The sequence below is a fragment of the Chelmon rostratus genome, chromosome 6 (assembly GCF_017976325.1).
Source record: "Chelmon rostratus isolate fCheRos1 chromosome 6, fCheRos1.pri, whole genome shotgun sequence".
In the NCBI taxonomy this organism is placed as follows: Eukaryota; Metazoa; Chordata; class Actinopteri; order Chaetodontiformes; family Chaetodontidae; genus Chelmon; species Chelmon rostratus.
In genome coordinates, this window is record NC_055663.1 from 8,025,533 (window position 1) to 8,045,902 (window position 20,370).

Consider the following 20,370-nt stretch of genomic DNA (forward strand, 5'->3'; position numbering starts at 1 on the left):
ATGCACATTGTCAATGTTGACACAGGGCCCCCCTACAAGAGGATGGTAAAGACAGGTAATAATGCAGGACCACCTCAAGGCCCTCATCCCTTCAGATTAATAATTAGGAGTCTAAACATATTTTCAATAATCATATTGGCCATTGGTAATCCAGTCTTGAATATTCTCATTGAAAAAAAGGAAATCAGCATTTTTTTCTTAAAAATAAAACATCCAGAAAATTGATCACAATACTACTGCACAATCTCCTTTTCGGGACCTTGACATCCTTGCAATAAAAATCTGTTTTTACAAATGAACTCTTCATTACTATTATTATTATATTTGGAGAATGGAAGAATGAAATGAAATGAATGAATGAAAGTCTTTTTCCTTCAAATCAACATCAACAGTTCAGTAATACAATATTGCCACCTAATGCTGAACTGGAAATATTACAGCAGATTTTTCTTCCAATGTGACCCTGCCTGTGTGTGTGGTGTGTGTGTTCATGTGTGTGTGCTGCTCTACCCCTATGAGAAGAGTGACCTTTGCAACATGCTCCTCCTCACTTACTGTGTATACGCACAAATACTTCACTTCAGCGGTGAAGTACTTTGTGCGTTGTCCAATAATTAACTGCAGAACTGATAAGGCAGGAAGAGGAGAGAGAAAGAAAGAGAAAGGGGGAGAAAAAGAGAGAAGGAAAGAAGGACACATGACACAGAGAAATGAACTCAGCAAAGAAAAAGGACGTTGACTCAGCAGTTGCAGCTTGAGGGAAAAAGAGGAAGAGGAAAGCTCTGACAGTGTACTAGTGTGCGCAGAGTTTCTCATTTTGTTTCTCTCCAGCAGTGGTTAAATGTACTCCATGGAGGACACACAGGTGGCCAGGACCATAGAGCTGAATGATGGCACTCGAATGCCAGCTTTGGGTCTGGGGACATGGAAGGTAGCTTCAACACTCATTCCTATATCTGTTTTTTACTGTAAACAATCCGGCTACCATCATTGTGTTTTCTTACATACTGCTGCATAAGAGTAATGTTCTCAATGATTCTTTTAAGACACATGCATTGAGGTGAAAGTGTTTACTGAATGAAGTCTACATAGGAAGGCAATTGAAAATACTACTTCTGATTGGTTGTCCTTGACAGAGGAATCGGCTGCAAACAGATCCTGTCTCCTTTACTGAATGAATAGTTTGAAATTTTCGGAAATAAGCTTATTTTGCTTTCTTGCTGAGAGTTAGATGAAAATAAGAACTGTGAGTCAATTCACTTACCTTTGCTTAGCATAATAACTGGAAGCACAGGGAAACAGCTAGCTTCGCTGTGACCAGTCTTACAAATATGACCATGGGCACTTCTACCACTCACCAATTAACACGTACCTTGTTTGTGTAATGCCTATAAAAAACAAAATATGACTTCCTTAGTCTTCCTTTGATACCTGGCAACTTCACTGTGATGACAAGACTCCGGGATGTTAGTGTGCCAAGAGAGATTGATGCCCAGTCACACATACAAAGTTATTTCTCAGAACAAACATAGCTTTTTTTAATGTGTTTTGGCCTTTTGTCCACACACAAGCAGTATAAGGACACTGAAAACTTTTTGGAAAACTCCAAAATAGTGCTGGTGCTAACCTTGCAAACAGGATTACAGGATAACTATCCACAAGTTTACACATAGACACTTTATTGAGGACACTTTTTTGTGGAACAGAGGCATTAAAATATGCCAAGGACATCGCTGCACTTCCATCCTACCTCACTGACAGAAGCTTGACCATCTCTATTGGACACTCTGCGTCTGACTCCTCTCCACTCAGGAGAGGAGTCTTGTGGTGTCCTGCAGGGCTCGGTTCTGGGGCCCCTGTCATTCTCTTTACATTTGCTGTCCTTGGGATGGATGATAAGCAGATTTAACATTGCTCATGCATTTTATGTATTTCGTTATGTTATATATGCATGTATATATTTAAATGTTTATCTATTTTTGCATTATTATGAATTTGTTTCTTCATTATGTAAGAGGCTCAGGTGGTCACTTCATCTTTTATGATTTCATTTTGGAATATTTTATATTGGCCATGAAAAACACTTTGTGACTTCTGTCTGTGAAAACCACTGTATAGATAAATTTGACCCTAACCCCAACCTTAAATAGCTTTTCTAGATTTTACAGTACTGGTGCTTGCTATAAATCTATTAATGGATGTGGTGTGCAACAATGGAAAAATAGTTCAATGCCCCAAACACTTCCCATTGCTTACTGCACCAAAAACTCAGACAAAGACCTACTATATGCAACTCTGTGGTATGACTTTTTCAACCTGATCTAACTGTCTGGCTGTTTCTGTTTCTGCAAGATGTGCATGCTGTTCCTGTGCTACTCTGTTTTACTGCCATTTATTGCTAATTTTTATGTTGCATTTGATTTTGTCCCACGGTAGCATTTTCACTTTAGGGGTAATAAAGCTAATCTTATTCAATTCTACCTTGAACTTGGTAAATCCTTTTAGGAATAGTTATATAATAAAAGTGATATTTTTGGAAAAACATTTAACTAAAAATGACATTGTTTGGTCAGGGTTACACTGTGGGTACAGTGACTTCCTGGCAACCTCACTCCACAATCAGGCAAATTTTGTTAGTATTGGACAGAGTTAGGCTGACAATATGCCCCTTTATCCAGTCTTTATGCTAAGCTAAGCTAACCAGCTGCTAGATCTAGCTCCATATTTAACAGACAAGCACGACAGTGCTATTGATCTTCTCTCAGTGAGAAAGTGAATAACTATTTCTCCAATCACACTACAGTGCTGATATAATCACTGTATTACCATAAGGACCAGAAACAGAACATTACTGAGAATACAGGCAGAGATTTTTAAAAAATGCTAAAATGTTGCTATTCCTTTTGCAGTCTTCCTTTTTCCCCCGCACCTCAATCCAGGGTGCAGTAGAGACTGCCATTGCAGCTGGATACCGCCACATAGACACCGCGTACAGCTACAAAAATGAAGTTGATATTGGCAAGGCTCTGCAATCCAAGATGCAGCAAGGCATCATCAGGCGCCAGGACATGTTCATCGTCAGTAAGGTGGGTGCTGAGGAGAACAGGTGTTACAGCTGAGCCAGAGTGCAACACGAGCTGGGGGAATTACATCTCAATTGTCCACACAACTGAGATGTTTTGTCCTTTCTGAATTGCAATGAGTAGAAATTGAACCTGATTGAACCTTACACGCAGATAAAAGGAATGTTTTCTGATTTATTCAAATAAGATGTAAGTACTATATTTTAGAATAGGCATTATCAAGCGCTGGACTTTTAGTCTTGTAATGCTTAATAAGCTGCCTTATATATCATATATCATATCTTAGTCTTCTGTTAACCCTGCTGTTCTGTGTTTTTTTTATATATAGCTGTGGTGTACCTATCATGCCCCAGAAGACATCCCTGTGTGCCTGAATAAGTCCCTGAATGATCTCCAGCTGGACTACCTGGATCTTTACCTTGTGCATTTCCCTGTTGGCCTAAAGGTTGAGCGTAACATCCAAAATATCTTTTCTCCTGCCCTTACCCCAGGCAGGGAAAAAATGATTGATCCGAGTGTGACATTTTTGGCCTGTAAAGTCTGTTTACGCAAGACTCTGCCACAACAATAAATCTTTTGGAGCTGCATCAAATGATTCTTGACCATCAGGGTGTCGAGCCCCTCCAAACCAAACACAGAGAATAGCTCTGAGACACTAATGGCGTGTCACATTGCTATGGCTGACATATAAGCCAACAGTTGCTGACTTCAGTATTACTCTGATTTGGTCTCCACCAACGACAACAAGTACACATGCATACAAATGTTAATTTAAATAAATTTGCTAAATATCCTTGAAAGAGTTGAGGAAAGGACACACGGTGTATCTTTGCCTTCAAACACTTGACAATTGACTGTTTCCCTTACATCTCTTCCTAGAAAGTGGATGATGAGCTTTTCCCAAAGAAGGATGGAAAGATGCTGACCTCTGACGTTGACTATATAGACGTATGGAGGGTAAGAACACATGTACCCACTCTGGTTTCAGTGGTTTCTGTTGTTTAAATTTATATAGCCTCACTTCAAGTTGTCATGCCAGTGACAGAAAAACAGAAAATAAAAAGTTTGTCGGATTTCCTTCAAGAGTGATTTGTTTTTGTCTAGTTTTAAATCAAACATACTTCATCCACCTGGTATGGGAACGAGATTTTTAATTTTTTCTGTTAAACCGCAAAAGCCTTTTTGAGAGGATAGATGACGTTTGTTTTTTTTTTAACTGTGGCTGTCTGTTGTCGTGTTTGCAGGGGATGGAAACTCTGCAAGCCTCAGGGAAGGTGAAGAGCATTGGGGTGTCCAACTTCAACATCCTGCAGCTGGAGAGACTTCTTGCTCTGTGCAGGGTGCCTCCCGCTGTCAATCAGGTACTGAATATTCAGCTACTTTATTGACATAAGCAGGAGAAAGTCTGTTCATCCAATTTCTTTTTGATTTCCTTGTACCTGCATACTCCAAGTTTGACGGTATAAGGTAAAATAGTAGTTCTAGTCAGTTGGGTTGTTGGCAATTAACTGATGGCCTTTGTAAGACAATAGAAGAATATAATAGAGGAAAAAGACCATCAGCAATCAATCTGGTTATAAGTTGGATTTAGAATCTGTTCCTGTGCAGGACTGAAATGTCGTTCCAGGAATAAGAATAAAATGAGAATATGTGAAAATGTGTGGTGCACCCAGCTTATCGTAATGCTATGTTTTGTTCATTGCTCTTTAGGGAGAGCTTCCTGGAACTGAATTTTGGATCTGCTCAACAGCTGACTTTAAAGCCAAGTTCAGAAACTTACCCAGCTCTTACAGAACTCTCTCCATCAGCCTCCATATGTGCTCACCTTTTATCTGGCGTTATATCATTCACAGGTGGAGCTACATCCCTACCTGGTGCAGACAGAGCTGGTAGAATTCTGTAAATCTAAAAACATTGCCCTGACTGCCTACAGCCCCTTTGGCTCACCTGCGAGATCCCCAAAGCTGTAAGACACATGGCGTCACTCACACACTCCACTGACTCAGACTGATGATTATAAATGAATCAACCTGAATGCTTCTGTTGATATCATAAACTTGGGTGTGATCATGCTCAGGGATCATTTTCTGATCCATAAAGGACACATTATTGTTTATTATGCACAGTTAACATGAGTGCTTATAAACGAATCAGATAACTTGTGAGGTGTTACAGTTCAGTTCAATTCAATTTTATTTATATAGCGCCAAATCCCAACCGAAGTTGTAGTAGTGCATAATATTATCCATCATCCTAAAACTAACCCTTTGACATCTTCACATCAGTTATGAGAGTTCAAAATTTTCCATCTACTCTTTAATTTCATTTACTTACAAATAGGATAAATGTTGGTCTGCAGTATGGAATATTTAAAACAGCTAAATAAATACAAAGTGAAATACAATACACATTGTTACAGAGTATCCATTTCCTTTCCATCTATGTATTTACTGTGTTATGATGAAATGGAAAACATGTTAAAGTACAAGAATTTAGCTTTTTATCTTTACGAACTGAATCTTTTTTATTGTCATGTTGTTGACACTCAGTCACAGATGTAACTACAGTCAGTAGGAGTGTCCTTCAAAGCACTGTTTTCATGTGATAGTTTGCTGGTTTATGCTGCCACAACACTAACATGCAGAACACCTCATCACTTATCTTCCTGTGCTGTGACATTTTTAACATGGCATGGAAAATTCATGTCACAATGAAAAACAGTTTGTTCAGTTGGACGAGTCACAAACCATAGTAATTGTCCGTTTTTCTTCTTTCCTTCAATAAGAGTTATTTTAACATACATACAAACAGCAAAATTCAGACATCAAATGTATTATTTATGTTTTGCATCGTTTTGGCTCAGAAAGAAGAAGAAGAAGAATGAAAAAGATTAAAACTTCTGATGCGTGACAGGGGAGAACATCATTATAACCATCTCCCTTGGACGTCCTTTAATTTTGAATTTGTTTTCCAGTCCAAAAAAAAAAAAACTATTATTATTATTGAACCAGAATGGTGTAAAGCTGTGATTTGTCAGTCCACAGTATGTTCAGCTGATATCCTGTAATCCAATTTCAATGGTGCTAACCCGGGACTAACCTCCTGTTTTTATTTTGAAGTTTTAAGAAAGGGGTAAATCAACACTGCTGTTAATCCCAGCTTGACAGAGTAATTTTTGTACACTTGACACTGAAACAGGAACCTGTTCTGAGTTGATTCTGCACGTACCTTGATGCTAAGCTTCCAATTTCTTTTGCCCATGACTGCTGATTTCTTCTATTCTCATTTGGCTGTTGCTCAGAGGTATCTTTGTCTCTTTCTGCCGTTGCACTTGCTGGGCTACCCATTGAGCCTAAAAATGAAAAAAAAAAAATCATGATTTAAAATTCCTCTGAGCATTTTATCTTGCCTGTCACAGAATAAGAGAAGACGCGGATCCACATAAGCTCCTGGAGGACCCAGTAGTTGCAGAGATAGCCAAGAAGCACAGACACAGCCCTGCACAGGTCAGTGTGAGTAAGTGTATTGAAAAGGTGTGAACGTGTGTGTGTTTGTGTGTGTGTATTTCTTTGTCTGTAACAGCGGTGTGCTCCCAGGTATTGCTGAGGTACCACGTGCAGCAGGGTGTTGCAGTCATCCCTAAGAGTGACAAGCCTCATCACATCCTTGAAAACACAAAGGTGAAAACCGCTCTAAGTTTTATCCACTTTCTGCTCCTATCTCTCACGCTCACTCGTAGCAATTGCACACTTTCTTTAGCGCCCACTTTGCTTTGTTCTCTGTGATAATAGTGTGTTCATTAGCCATTGTTCACTCCTCACAGAGTGTGGATGTTTGCGTTATTTGGTTGCTTTGGGGAAACTGCAGAATGCCACTTCCTGACAGATGCAGCTGTGGCCCAACAGAGCTCACACCAAATCCAGTTTTTGAAAAACAAGACCTACTATTTTTTTAATATGCCTTTATTTAAAACCCTTCTTCATTGATTTTTAGTCACTTTGGGGAGCAGAACAACCAGGAAACATGCTGCTGACATATGACCAGCCTCTAAAGTTTAAACTGGAAAACGTTTGCAAAAGAAAGTACTCTGTACGTTATTCTGTGAACTGTTTCTGTCTTCCTGATGGATATAAGTCCAATATTCACATCACTCTGTGTCTGCCACCACCTCCAGAGAAATTTATCTGGTTCATTAGCAGCTAAATGCTCCACTGTGTTCACTGGGTAGTCTCTAATTATGTCTGTCTGCCATTTGGTGCTTCGCAAGTGCTGTACAGCTGGTTTATCTGAGCTTTCTTCACTGAAAACAGCTGCTTGCTGTGGCTGGAAGCAAGGTTGACGAGAAGCGTGAGGCTGAACTAAAGCAGTAAAGGTGCGGGCCGAACCAAAACAATGAGCTTAAAGATGAGAAAGAGCTCTCCAGAGCTGAGGGAAATGGCAAAGTCAGATGATATTTCTCTGTGGGTTTGTCAGTACAAAGTCACTGAATTCACTTTTAAATATGTTCATATTGTTTAGTGCCGCTTAAAAGGTCAAAAACCTTTCACAACAAAAAACTAATAATACATGAAGCAAAATGACTGCAGAACAGATGCTGCATCCTCAGCTGCTTAAATAAAATGTTCACATGAATGCTAAGTATGATTGGCTTATATAAAAATAGTTGTCTCTAGGTACCCCTGGTACCACCTCCTAGAGCGTGCACCATGTATTAAGAGTCCTTACTGCAGCAGCCAGGGTACGATTCTAGGCTGGGGTCCTTTGCTGCATGTCATCCCCTCTCTCCCTGCATTTCCTGTCTCTCTTCAGCTGCCACTATTGCAAATAAAAATTAAATAAAATAGAATACAAAAAAAAAAGATCTTATAATGAATAATTAATATTCCTTGGTAAATGATGTAGTCCCTGCCAAAATTTTAGCCTACAGGAGACTGTAAGTGCCAGTTCATTAACTGGATATCAAGAAACAAAAAACAAAAAAAGGCTATTTTGTGTCATACAATAGTAATAGTAATAGTAATATAAACCGGATACATCAGCTATAGTCAGAAAGTACAACAATAAGCTAGATGATATGTCAAAGGAAGTTATTATGCTGAGGAATGTGAATGAATTTCACAGCAGTCCATCCAACAGCTGTCAAGGCATTTCACCCAAAACCACAACCATGAACCTCATGGTAATGCTAGAGGAAGTCAGAGGATCACCAAAGTTAGTAGGATTCATCCTCGGGGGCCATGAATATGTATAATTTCAAGGCAATACAGCCAATAGAAGTTGAGATATTCAGTCTGAACCAAAATGGTGGACTTCTTGAAGGGGTGTTATTATACGCACGTCACGTGGGTGCGACGCTATTTAAAAAAAACAGCATAATTGAAAAACATTGTGCCTGTGCTCTGACTGCAAGCCTCTCTGAAAGCATCATAAAGTGGATACATACAACCCAATAACGTCAGTTCAGAAGACCTGCACACTTGCATTTTATTTCACTTTTAACAGTCACGGTTGAGGATCAATAACAACAAGAAGCTTTGCCTGAAATAAATCTAAACTTGAATTAAAAAAAAAAAAAAAAGCTTTTTCACGGTCTGGATTCAGCCCTCTTGATGTTTGAAGAGTAAAGATATAAAAGCTCTCCCACGGGAGAGGGGCAGTATTCATATCCTCCACTTCTTACTAAAGCCTTTGTACTTCTAATCTTTGAGACGAACCTCCTTGAACTGTTAATTGCTTTGAGATGTTTATCACCAGGAGTGGGCTGAGTGGTTAACTACACATCATCATAGAGCCTGCAGTATTGGTACTCAAAAAGTCGACACTTTTTTCAATGAAATCTTTCCAGTGCAGTAAACGAATCAATGAAACTCAAGTGTGTGTAATGAGAAAAGTTGATGTGCTGAGTCCCCTCACTGCAGCTGTCTGTACAATCCACTGCTGGTGCTGTTTTGTGCAGGTCTTTGAGTTCAGTCTGACAGACGAAGACATGCGAGCACTGAGAGGACTGGACCGAGGATGGAAAGCCTGCATGCTCGAAGAGTACGTCAACGCGCAGCCATTGTAGCAGCAGTCATCCTCGAGGTGCGGCTATTTTCACAGTCATGCTTGTTTTTCTGTTTCTCAGGGTCAAGTCTCATCCGTATTATCCCTTTGTATGAGGAGAGGAAAGACAGCAGACTGGATCCACTGATACCACGAGCATCAACTGGGCGAGCTACATGCAGTCTACCTACAGTAATTCATCACTGACTTGTTTACCGAATAATGAAGGAATGTGAAGGTGAATCTGAAGAGTGAAAATATGAATGTGTAATGAATATCAGGGTGTTGATAAGCTCTTTTCTATTGTGCTGAAAACTGTGATGCTTACTTTTCTAATATTTCCTGTTATGAATAAAATACTGTATGTTTGTGTTCACATAATCACACTCTAATTTCATTCCATACACTCTCTGAATAAGTGTGATGTGCGAAGGAGGGCATTTCTGGATGGACCTTGAAAATGAGTGGAGTTTTGTACTCTAGAGGCGGTGGTGACAATATCTCTGTTAGACAATGTCAGTTCTAATGCTTTTAGTCCTGCAAGGCAGCCTGACCTTGGAGCTGGAATGAGGATTCTCAGGGACATCACTGATTATTCTGGGCTTGTGGCCCACCACGGTGGTCACCTGACCCAATATCTGACAGTGGAACAGCAACAAATGCGTCTGTCAGGCATCCAGCATGTTAATCAACTGTAGTTCTTGTACGGAGATTCTTATGCACATACGCAGTTTACGACAGTGGCAGATTTAGCAGCTGATGAACCGGACAAAAGCAGCTTATTTATCTAGTTGCTGACTGTTGTTGTGCTGGCTGTAATGACAGCTGTTGGAGGCAGATTTTTATCAACTGTATCTAGCTGGCTAATTAAGCTAATGTTAGCGCCATAAGTTGGTTAAAAAAGCTGTCTCTGGTTGACTTTTTCATGCCTTCAGCTGACTCAAATCTTAAAATATGTGTCTGCTCATTTCATGCGAGATATCGTGCCAAAAGGCTGTGGTTAAAGCTGCACATCCCTGGCAAAAAGTCAGCACCCTCACCATATGATCTATGTAGAGGACGTGGAAAAAATCATTGATCAAACTTTGAAACATCACAATCAAACAAGGGTTGGAAATATTAAATATTTAATAAGATTTAACACAAACAGACACTTGTCTGCTAGTTAACAACTGGTTAACTGTGGTAACAGAGTCGTTGCTACATGCCATGCTGTCATGTTATGTGTAGCCTACATTCCAAAATAAAGACACTGCATTGAACTCGTGTTTTTTTTTTTTAACGGCTCCAAACAATCAGCATTGTACAAAAGAATCTGCTGGTACGCCCAGTTTTAAGTCATCCGTCCGGGTGGCTTTCCTGTGTGCAGGTGTAGGTTTGTCCACAGCGCGGACAGGAGTGCCAGAGTGCCACTCCCACCCTGCAGCCCGTCCTGCAGGTTTGCACTTCATACCCACCATCCGGCCTTTGAGCATCCACGAGCTCCCATATCTGGACTTCAAAAGGACAGAGTGCTAATACATATTTTAGTATCTACTGTACCAAGGACACAAAATTAACTGCTATCTTCATCTATGTAGCTGTGAATGTAAATGTCTACAAACACTGCCACTCATTTACTGTAGTTGTAGTCAAAACACATCAGGTGTTCTTTATCAAAGAAAACTCTGGTTAATTCAGTGTTTAGCATTATCGCTCGTCCTCTCCCTTGGTGCGATGCTGCAGTGCCTCTGGTGACAAAATGCTTCTAATACTCATGTAACATAATGTATCTCTTGGAGGTTTTGGATCAGATGTATGTACCAGGCTCTGTCTCTGCCAGTCTCTGCAGGCCTTGTATTTTTGGACAAAGAGAAAGTCACTGTTGTTACGTGGGGTGTGATATTCCCTTCACCCCTCGTCCTATCTTCTTCTTCTCCGGAGAGGATGACGATGGCGAAGGCTTCACAGTGCACACGCATGCGGAAGCTCCTGCGATGCGCTTTGGCAGGTCTGGCCCTCTGGACCATGACCCCTTGTCGGGGTTGTACACCTGAGTGGCTCTGGAGAACGCCATACTCTCCCAGCTGTAGCCCCCAAGCACATAGATCCTCCCTGCCCAGACTGCAAGCCCTGCCTCGCTGTTGGGCAGCAGCAGCGGCGCCACCCGGGTCCACTGGCCACTGTGCGGGTCGTAGGCCTCCACCTGCAGGATGTCAAAGCGCTCTGTGGTGTCTTCGTGGTCATCGCTGCCCCCAATGGCATAGATGAGGTGGTTGAGGGAGGCCATGCAGTGCCAGCCCCGGGCCAGAGACATGGCCTGGCGTTCTACCCACACATCACTGTCCCGTGACGGATCATAACTCAGGACATCTCGGCGGTATGGGCCGATCTGATAGTCGTGACCGCCTGAGATGTAGACTATGCCACGGTGGACGGTGCCAGCATGGCCGTAAGTAAACCTAGAAAAGACAGAAATCAAAATGTAGGAGTGTTAAACTTAAAGAGTCATAGAACTTGATACTATGATAAAGAAACAAAATGCTGGCAAAACAACAAATAGGTTCTCAAGAAGTATGATGACTAATGACTAAATGTCTCTAGCCATGCAAGCAGCCCTGACGCTGTTATGCCACACATTACATAACAATAAACAAAAGAGTTGCATGATTGAAAACTGGACTGACAACTTCAGCTTCAAATGGGATGAAAACATTTCAATATTGACCCACATTTGTTGCCAGAGAAAAGGACATTTCAATTCCTAAAGTGTCATCTGCACAGTGGCCTCTTAAGGACACAACTTTTTCTATGGGCTGTAGTCTGTCAGGCTTAGGTCAGCTTCCATCAGCATTAACTGCACATAATCAGGCTCAGCTGGTCTCAGTTTTTCTTTTAACACACTAATTTATTGAGCTCTCAAGAAAAAAAAAAATTTAAACACCGCCCCCCAGAATTTCATTCAACCCATCGGTAAGAGAAATTGTATGTGTTACCTGGGCAGTCCGGCCACATACGACCAGCAGTCCTCAGCGGGACAATAAACCTCCACAGACGACAAAGCTCCAGTGTCGTTCCTCCCACCCACAGCGATCAGGCACTCTCCCACCGCCCCCAAGTAAAAATCCACTCGCCGCTGGTTCATTGGAGCACCCTGGAAAAGCAGCACACTGTTATTGTCTTTGGGCTTCTTGGCTGCTAACAGACAACAAACAGGAAGCAAGAGATAATAAAAGAATAAATAATGGCAGCTGGAGGGTTGGGAATTTACTTTTACCCTGATACCTTCTCAGATTACCTCCCTTCTTTAATGTTCTGGCACTTTTGTGCTTAAAATCCTCCCAAGTAGCATGCTGTGCTCTGCATGTTTGCGAACAGAAAAGTTATCAATTAGGAGAACAGAACCGGCTCTTTGGTACAGTACCCTGGTCCACTGATTGTGGCGGGGGTCGTATCTGTACAGTAGATTACAGGCGGCGTCTCCACCATTGTCCCTGGACGAGCTGCCGCCGGCAGCGAAGATGAAGCCCCCCAGCACTGCCAGGCAGTGGTGGCTCCGCTGGGCCGGCAGCTCCGTCTCCACCTCCCAGCTTCCCGACTCACCGTCCAGCCGGCAGACATTGGCACTTAGCTCCTCTCCACGCTCTGACACCTTGGAAAGTAAAGAGAGGAGATCTAATGAGTTTCTGTTCCGCTAAATTTAAGGAGTTTACTGTAGCTAATGTTAGGCAGAGCCATTAAAGGCACAATGTGTAAGATATGTCCACCTGCGTCGAGGGTCACTCCAAACAAATAGGGGGCAGCATCTCACCACAACTGTTAACTGCTGCCCATGTTGTTGGGACAGTGGAAAGATAAACAAAGACCTTTTTAGTGAGTTTTCTTCTTCTGTTGAGTTTGAATGAAGTGTGTTTTGCGATGAGTTGTACTTTTCTGTTTAATGAGGAAAACAGGTGCAAGAATATTTTCCTTACTTGGCATTTTGCGAGCTTATTGGTTATGTATTGGACTAAAGAAGCTAAGAGAGCTTGTGAAACACTTGCACACTTCTCTAAACTGTAATTACGGGGGGAGGCCTGAGCTTCTTCAACACAATACAACACATACATCTGAAACACAGTGCAGAGACTTCATTGACATAATGACAGAACTACTACATCATCGCATTGTGTTGAAGAAGTCTTTTTTTTTTTTGAATGCTTTAACCCCGTAAAGCCAAAATACCCCCAAAGTTTGCAGGTTTTGTGGGTTCATGGCCTGATGGCCAGACCTATGAACTCATTTACCATCCAATAGCATCGCAGGGTTAAACAATAGGACCCACTGACTATGTAAAATGGTCTTTAAAAAAAAAAAACAATTGCAGATTTTTTTTGTTAATATAGCTAAATCTGATGTTGTAATTTTGCAACAGTGGGCCTTACAGGGTTAAACAAAAATGGTCATGGTCATATCTTACATCTTGTACCTTTAGAAAGACTCACTTTTAGAAACATGTTCTAACATGAAAGTTGTAAAACTGGCCTGTTCACTCGCAGTCGCCCCTTCAGTCTTTTGTGTCGATCATCAAGACATTTTTTGAACTATTCATTAAACCATTGACTTTTTTTTTACACTACTACTTTTTTTTTTTACATTACTACGTTCTACTCAATGATGGTCTGAAGATTTCATTGTGAAAGATGCTTTGGTTGTTTTTGTATTTTTTGTGTTGTTTGACAATATAACACTGACAAGTAACAGTCACAACGTCTCAGGAACTAAAGTAGCAAGTCCAAGTCAAGTCTCAAATACTTACAAAGAAAAGGTATATGGCTGTGCAAGGCCTGCCAGTCGCTGTCTTTATTGTTACGAGATATTACCAAGTCAAAAAATTGACTTAAAGAATCAAGTATCTCATCAGTCAAGTCCGATTCAAGTCTCAAACCTAGAGCAAAAGCAGCAAAGTTTTTCCCCAAACTGTCAGGAGACAGATTCAAAGCTGTACCTCTCCTCCAATCAGTAGCAGCTGCTCTACCCCTTCCCTCAGCGTGGTGCGTCCAGTTTGCAGGAGCGGCTGGGCGGTGGGCCTGGTGTGGTACCCCAGAGCCTCCTCCACCAGCGCCTCGCAGCCGGCCTCCTCCGGCAGCAGGGCCCGCACCGCCGGCAGCACCCGGCCCACGAGGTCCCCCATCGGCATTAGAGGGAAGCGGATGTGGGAGAGGAGCTGTCTGGCGTGGGCGGTCCGCTCGGGACTCTGGCTGAGCCACTGCAGGGTGGCCTGGAGAAGCGCCTGCTCGCTGTCATGCTGAACCTGACGATGAAGAGAGGAGCTCAGAGATTAATTATTGTAGCTTCTAATGAGCTTACACCCATCTGTTACTGTCACTTCTAATATGACTGCTAGTGTGAGCGTGTGCAGCCAAGTACACAGCGGAACTAATGACATCATGTATACACAATCAGTATTTGAAAATATGGGAAATTTTCCAGCGCCCTGCTCTGAGCCATACCACCACCTTCACCACTGTCAACATACCCCTTACCTTCAGACAGGGGGACACACAGAGAGTCCTAAAGGACTGGTTTAACCAGTTCCTACTCAAAGTGATTAGTTAGGTGGTGAGAATCAGATAAATACTTGAAGGATACGTACACATAACTTATACATTATGCTTCAGTTGTGATTTTGAGAGAAGAGCATATTTTATAGAAAATTAGGTGGTTTCATTTAGATACCTGCACAAACTTTCAGCCTTTTTGGCAGATATTCCATCCCTCTGAAGCTCAGCCTTCTTGTTCTTATTGTTTTACGCCATTTGACAGGTCTGATGATCAAGTGTGATAGAAACTATAACATCTGGCCCCATTCCTACTCTTTCAAAGAACATTGAACATTTTAGTCATCTTTTTAGCTTTCGCCAAAACACCCCCAAACCTTCTTTTGGCTTCACAGATGATTTCTCAGAGCTCCTATCAATAATGCTACCCAGAAAAGAGAGGGTTTTAATTGTAGGCGATTTTAATATTCATGCCTGCTTCACCTCTAAAAGTGCTGAGTTTTAATCCCTGATTGGTTCTTTTATCTCTCTCACTGGGCCCACTCATTGTCAGGGCCATACTCTTGATCTTGCTTTATCTTATGGGCTCACATTATCTGATCTGACATGTTCTGATCATGTATATGATGAATATGTTTTCAGTTTGCTTTATCCCCGTCCTTTAGCAGCTCATGTACACAGTGGATCTAGAGTTTTTAACTTTAAAACTGCAAATAATTTTAGTATAAACAGTATAAACAATGTGGAGGATTTACCTGGCCACTGGAGAGGTAGGAGGTGAGTTTGTGTAAAGGAATGTCACGAAGGAAATCAGGGGTGAAAGAGAGCGTAGCGAAGCGTGTGAGGATAAACTGGTCGATGAATGTGTCGAGTCGCTCCAGACTGTAGAGCAGAGCCAGCTCCTGCAGGTACAGGTAGTTGTCCTCACTCACCTCCCTCTCCAGGTACTGGCAGCAGAAATCCACCACTCGCCACACCTGAGTAACACCAGGTTTTAACTTTTTTCATTATTTCTACATTACCTTTTACATTTCTTTACAATTTAAATGGTCAAAAACCACCATTTGTTCTGATTAAAAGCCTGTTCTGTACATTAAACATCATGTGTTGAATAGGAAGTGTCCAGTTTTTACCTGCAGAAGGTGGGCAGCTTCCAGCACATGGTCAATGTTTCCTCCATCCAATGGCAGCTCTCCACTGTACAGGAAGTCCACTACAGCATTCAGACCAATGAAAGACATCCCAACCAGCTCCACCTGCAGACAGAAAGAGGACAATGGAGGTTAATCAGGAGTGGACATATGATAATGTCTGTGCACACCATCCAAGGAGGAGTTATCTCAATGACATTACTATTAATACGCTATATGTATGTAAATTAAGTACAGAAAATAAGGAAGAAACACACAATGAGGAAGTGAGCTAAAGACACAAAGACTCCCATTGTTCAAATTATCTACAAAACTTTTCTTTGCAGCATCCTGTGTACCTCCTCCTGGCGTTCCTCCCTCATGCCCAAAGTGAACATGGCGTGGAAGTACGGGCTGGAGACGGCCAGCAGGGCTCGGTGAGCAGGGACCCTCTGGTCGTCTGCCACCAGCACCACATCGCAGAACTGGCTGTGCTGCCGCTGCTCATTGAGGCCCTGCAACACCTCCACAGCCTGATCCACCCAGCGGAACACCTGCCAACACAACACGCCGACAACAGGTTCGAGGAAGGTCTCATCAAAACATCCTACTTTAGCTTTACAGCCAGTTGCAAGTGATTTGCTGACTTTTCTGCCCGGGATTTAGCAGTATAAGATCTGTCAAGTAAAAAACAGGTGATTTGTGGATCAGTGCATCATAATGCAGCAAAATATGTGGCTTTTTTTGGTATAATAAGATTATTATGAGAGCATGGTAAGCAGTTTACTCAGAACTGATTTCCTGCTAGATCAAATGCAGTACATGTATAACATTAGCTTGCATGTGTCTGCTTGGATTTGAATGCGTTAAATTCTGCGGCCTTTGACTCACTGTGACAATATTGGCAAGATTCTGAGGTCTACTTCGTACGTCAGCTGCCTCGCCAAATGTAAATAGCGCTACGCTGGCTGACCATAGTCCTAATTTGTGCCTGATAAAGACTGGTGGGAAAACACTGAACAAGATTTGTTCTTTTACGGTGGCAGTCAACACGTAAGCCTGCCGATAGTTGCAGTATTCAGAGCTTAACAAGATATTTTAGGCTTGTGAACAGTAACATTAACACTGGGACAGCCTCTCATAGTCGAGATGCTAGTCCAGGTACCCACACAGTGACTCTCAAGGGGATGTAAATGTGCTTCCAGCTGTCTGAACATATAAGGCTGATGCCAAGAGACACAAACAGCAGAACCAAATTAATTTGTTTGCAGACTTCTCTGGTCTGTCTGTGTTGGAACTGGTGTTGAAATGATCACGTTGTATACTAGTTGAAGCATGTGGCACTGACAGTCCACAGCTGTTTAGGATAACCTGTCTTTTCTGAATATGTATATGCATGGTAGGTATATGCAGGTCCTTTTTAGCTATCTTGCACATGAAGACCTATAAAAAAAAATAATGTTTAATCATGCTGTAGTGTTGTTGCATGTTGAAGGGATGCTTTTTTTTTATGAATGAAAAAACATGGCGGCTTTAAATGTACCGTGTGCAGTTTTTGACCACTATTGGCATTATGGAGCAATGTTCAGATGGACAGGTGCAGATTTGATGACAAAAGAGCTGGCAAAGCAGTTATACATTGTACTCCATCATCAGAAAGTTACATGTTCTGTATATGAGAATTACTCTTGTTTATAGTGTCTCTTGAAGAGAAACACTGTGCTGTCTCTGCAAAAGTACATGAATGCCTCTCCCCTTCTTGACCGTATGTGTATGTGAGTCTGACTGTATGGTTCAGATCTGTGATCAGTTGTCTCAGCGATACAGACACAAACACACACTGACCTTGGACGACTCACTGATCCGCTGGGGCCGACACACACGGCTCTGGCTCGGTTTGCCATTGTCCATAATGCATAATGCACCAGACATGTCCCCTCAAGCTGGCATCATCTAATTGGCACACAAAAACACACACAAGCTGGTATTACAACTGTACCTCAATCCTGGTAGTAAATAAATCCTGCACAGAAGTGAGAACCTGGGGCCTCACATATAAAAGAGTGCATAGCTACCATACTCATGGCGTCCATCAGGTGCTGCACACCTTTCCTTTACACATCCCAATCAACCTGAAATTGAGCGCATATACCCCACCTTGGCTCTTCCCGTAAATGACCTACTGTCCACATAACAGTGGCCAATCCTGCTGCAAAACACCGAGCATGAGTTCGAGGCGCTGATTTCTGAGGTGGAAAAAATCGGATTATTTTGTGGTCTGACGCAGTGTCACAGTGGCAATGCAGCCGGATCAGAGACCAGTACAACAAGGAAAAACGGTCTGAGATCACAGTGGATGCCAAATTACACATTAGTTAATTACACACCATGCACGGGATCAATTACGCATGACATGTGACCTATTCTATTCCCAGCGGACGCACTATGAAGACTGTCCAGTTCACCGGCGATCTTGGCTTTGGCACAGTGAGTAGGCCACGTCGTCTGCGGGGATTTAGTCTCAGTAGGTTTTCATTGGGTTCAATCAGCCAGAGCTACTGAAGCGAGGCGGAGGGCGCACAAACCACCGCGGCGGAGTCTGGAACTATCTCCTAAGTGACTTTATTCATTCATTCATTCATTCACAGCCTGACAAGTTACGGAGGTTATGAAAAACAGCATTTTCATGTTAACCATCATCCACATAAATTATCAAACTATTTTGATGTATCAGCGGGCATAAGTATGTTTTTTATTGACTGCTTCTCAGTCATAGCAGCGTAACTGCAGTGGAGCCATTATTTAGAGACATTTGGAGACATTTAGCAGTTTGAGTGACATTTTTATACAACCCGCGTGTGCGTGAAAACCTGCGTACGCAAACTTTTAGTACGTACGCACCATTTACACAAGAGGCCCCAGAAAAGCTACGTATCTTCAGAAACGTTATGTGTAAATGGAGATGTCGGGAAGCATCGTTCTGTGCTGTGAAGGGTTTTGGTCTTCATGCTGTTAGCTAGACAATCGAGAATACACACACTCACATTAAGTCACACAGTCAATGACAACAATGTATGTTAAGTCACTTTCTGATTTACAGTCTGGAAACCTCCCATTGTTATAAACTGGCGAATGCTTACATTTGGACGTATGGTGGAGCAGATGGCATCTGGTTACTCTCAGATAGTTAGCTTAATAGCATCTGTTGTTACCGCAGTTTAGCACAAGAGGAGCAGGCAGCTGCATTTTTGGAGGAAACGGTCAAGATGCGACGCTTTTCAACGATGACACGCTGTGGCCCGCAGCCTGAAACGACCTCTGTCAACACCGCCTCTGCTTACAGAGACATATTCCTGTAAATACATACTTTCTCAGATCACAGACAGCGCTGCACAATGTAGCATATCATCTACGAGCTAGCTTGCTAGCTTGAGTAAACAAATACACTTCCGGTTTAGACTTTCAAAATAAACTCGTTTGACTCGTGTCTATTAAAAATGCCCGCAAATTAAACATTCATGGAGTGATAGTAAAGAAAAGTGAAAATATACTCGTGTGAAATTTAAAGCGCGATTATGGTATTTTTTAAAGACCTTTGTCCTTTTTTATTTCATTTTTTGACATGTTTTGTTGTCTAATGAGTAATACTATAGGAACAAAAAGATTTGAAATTGGTCCATGAGATCAACTCAGCTCCAATGGAGTAAAGGTAGCTGTGCTGACTGAGAGATGGAAAGGTGGAGGTGGATAGGTTTGACAGAAGCAGCGGGAAGAAACCAGGGAGGAAAAAGCCATAAAAAGAGATGATAGTGAGAATCAAAGAGAACTCCAGTTGGCTGGGGAGAGGAAGGGATTGTTTTTGTAAGAACAAGATTAAGATCTTAGCATATTGGCGATGGTGACTAGCTGTGCTGCTGAAGTGGAAAAGAAATCTGAGAGAAGAGAAATAGATGCTGTGGGGATGTTATGGGAGCTCCTGGAGAAAAGGTGCAGGGGCTGTTGGGGGAGGCTTTCAGGCCCTCTCAGAACCTATATTGAGAAGGGGGGAGGAATTTTTCTTTCTGTTTTCTTATTCGTTTCCCTTTTTTAGGAGTCGGCGGTAATGCAACATTTTGGATGCAACCTGCCTCTAACAACCAGCACAGAAGAAGACAATCCCTCAGCCACGAAACGGGCTGCAATGACTACAACATAGTTCTTGAGGGTGTCATGGGATTAGGAAATACCATTGACTGTATAAAACAATGGATGTAGTCTTTGTGACACCACTCACAGGTTTCTGAAGAGGCATTGTGAAGCTCAGTGACTGGAAAATCCAGCCTGGTTGCTGAAACCTTGCAGCTAGCTGTCACTCAAAGCAGACCAGACCAAATCTGTTTTTTGTACCAGGCTGTAAACATATTTATTTCTGCTATAGAGTTGGGCATTTTAATATGGGGGGTCTATGGGGACTGACTCGGTTTTGGATCCAGCCTCAAGTTGCCATTCGAGGAACTGCAGGTTTTGCACTTAGGCTTTGGCTTAATTTTTCAGCCCTACAGGTTGCCACTTGGGTAATACTGGTAGATGGACATACCGTGTCACCAGTCAGAGAGC

At 42.1% G+C, this 20,370-nt stretch overlaps 2 protein-coding genes across 3 annotated transcripts; one reads left to right on the forward strand and one right to left on the reverse strand.

The window, feature by feature from the left end:
* The first annotated feature begins 600 nt into the window (after positions 1 to 600).
* Positions 601 to 10,375, forward strand: zgc:56622 (uncharacterized protein LOC326033 homolog). The gene is made up of 10 exons (XM_041938805.1): positions 601 to 931; positions 2,910 to 3,086; positions 3,412 to 3,528; positions 3,963 to 4,040; positions 4,328 to 4,444; positions 4,937 to 5,049; positions 6,502 to 6,589; positions 6,680 to 6,763; positions 9,040 to 9,122; positions 9,208 to 10,375. Exons 1-10 carry the CDS (start codon positions 842 to 844, stop codon positions 9,239 to 9,241), a joined length of 981 nt encoding a protein of 326 aa, XP_041794739.1. The 5' UTR covers positions 601 to 841; the 3' UTR covers positions 9,242 to 10,375.
* klhl36 (kelch-like family member 36) lies at positions 10,361 to 19,214 on the reverse strand. 2 transcript variants are annotated; one of them, XM_041938803.1, is made up of 9 exons: positions 18,915 to 19,214; positions 17,620 to 17,727; positions 16,134 to 16,328; positions 15,778 to 15,900; positions 15,400 to 15,621; positions 14,092 to 14,397; positions 12,529 to 12,756; positions 12,101 to 12,258; positions 10,361 to 11,566 (listed from the first exon to the last, which is right to left on the reverse strand). In XM_041938803.1, exons 2-9 carry the CDS (start codon positions 17,704 to 17,706, stop codon positions 10,993 to 10,995), a joined length of 1,893 nt encoding a protein of 630 aa, XP_041794737.1. In that variant the 5' UTR covers positions 17,707 to 17,727; positions 18,915 to 19,214; the 3' UTR covers positions 10,361 to 10,992. The 2 variants fall into 2 exon arrangements, with proteins under 2 accessions (XP_041794737.1, XP_041794738.1); XM_041938804.1 differs by lacking the exon at positions 18,915 to 19,214 and adding an exon at positions 17,850 to 18,906.
* Between the last annotated feature and the right edge of the window lie 1,156 nt (positions 19,215 to 20,370).

Excerpts from the sequence above, each read along its gene's own strand:
- zgc:56622 (XM_041938805.1), top strand. The coding sequence starts at position 842 with ATGTACTCCATGGAGGACACACAGGTGGCCAGGACCATAGAGCTGAAT. Across the intron at positions 4,041-4,327 it reads ACTATATAGACGTATGGAGG|GGGATGGAAACTCTGCAAGC; the intron begins GTAAGAACACAT and ends TCGTGTTTGCAG. Across the intron at positions 5,050-6,501 it reads CCTGCGAGATCCCCAAAGCT|AATAAGAGAAGACGCGGATC; the intron begins GTAAGACACATG and ends TGCCTGTCACAG.
- klhl36 (XM_041938803.1), bottom strand. The coding sequence starts at position 17,706 with ATGTCTGGTGCATTATGCATTATGGACAATGGCAAACCGAGCCAGAGC. Across the intron at positions 14,398-15,399 it reads CCTACCTCTCCAGTGGCCAG|GTTCAGCATGACAGCGAGCA; the intron begins GTAAATCCTCCA and ends CTTCATCGTCAG. Across the intron at positions 12,259-12,528 it reads GCCACAATCAGTGGACCAGG|GGTGCTCCAATGAACCAGCG; the intron begins GTACTGTACCAA and ends CTGCTTTTCCAG.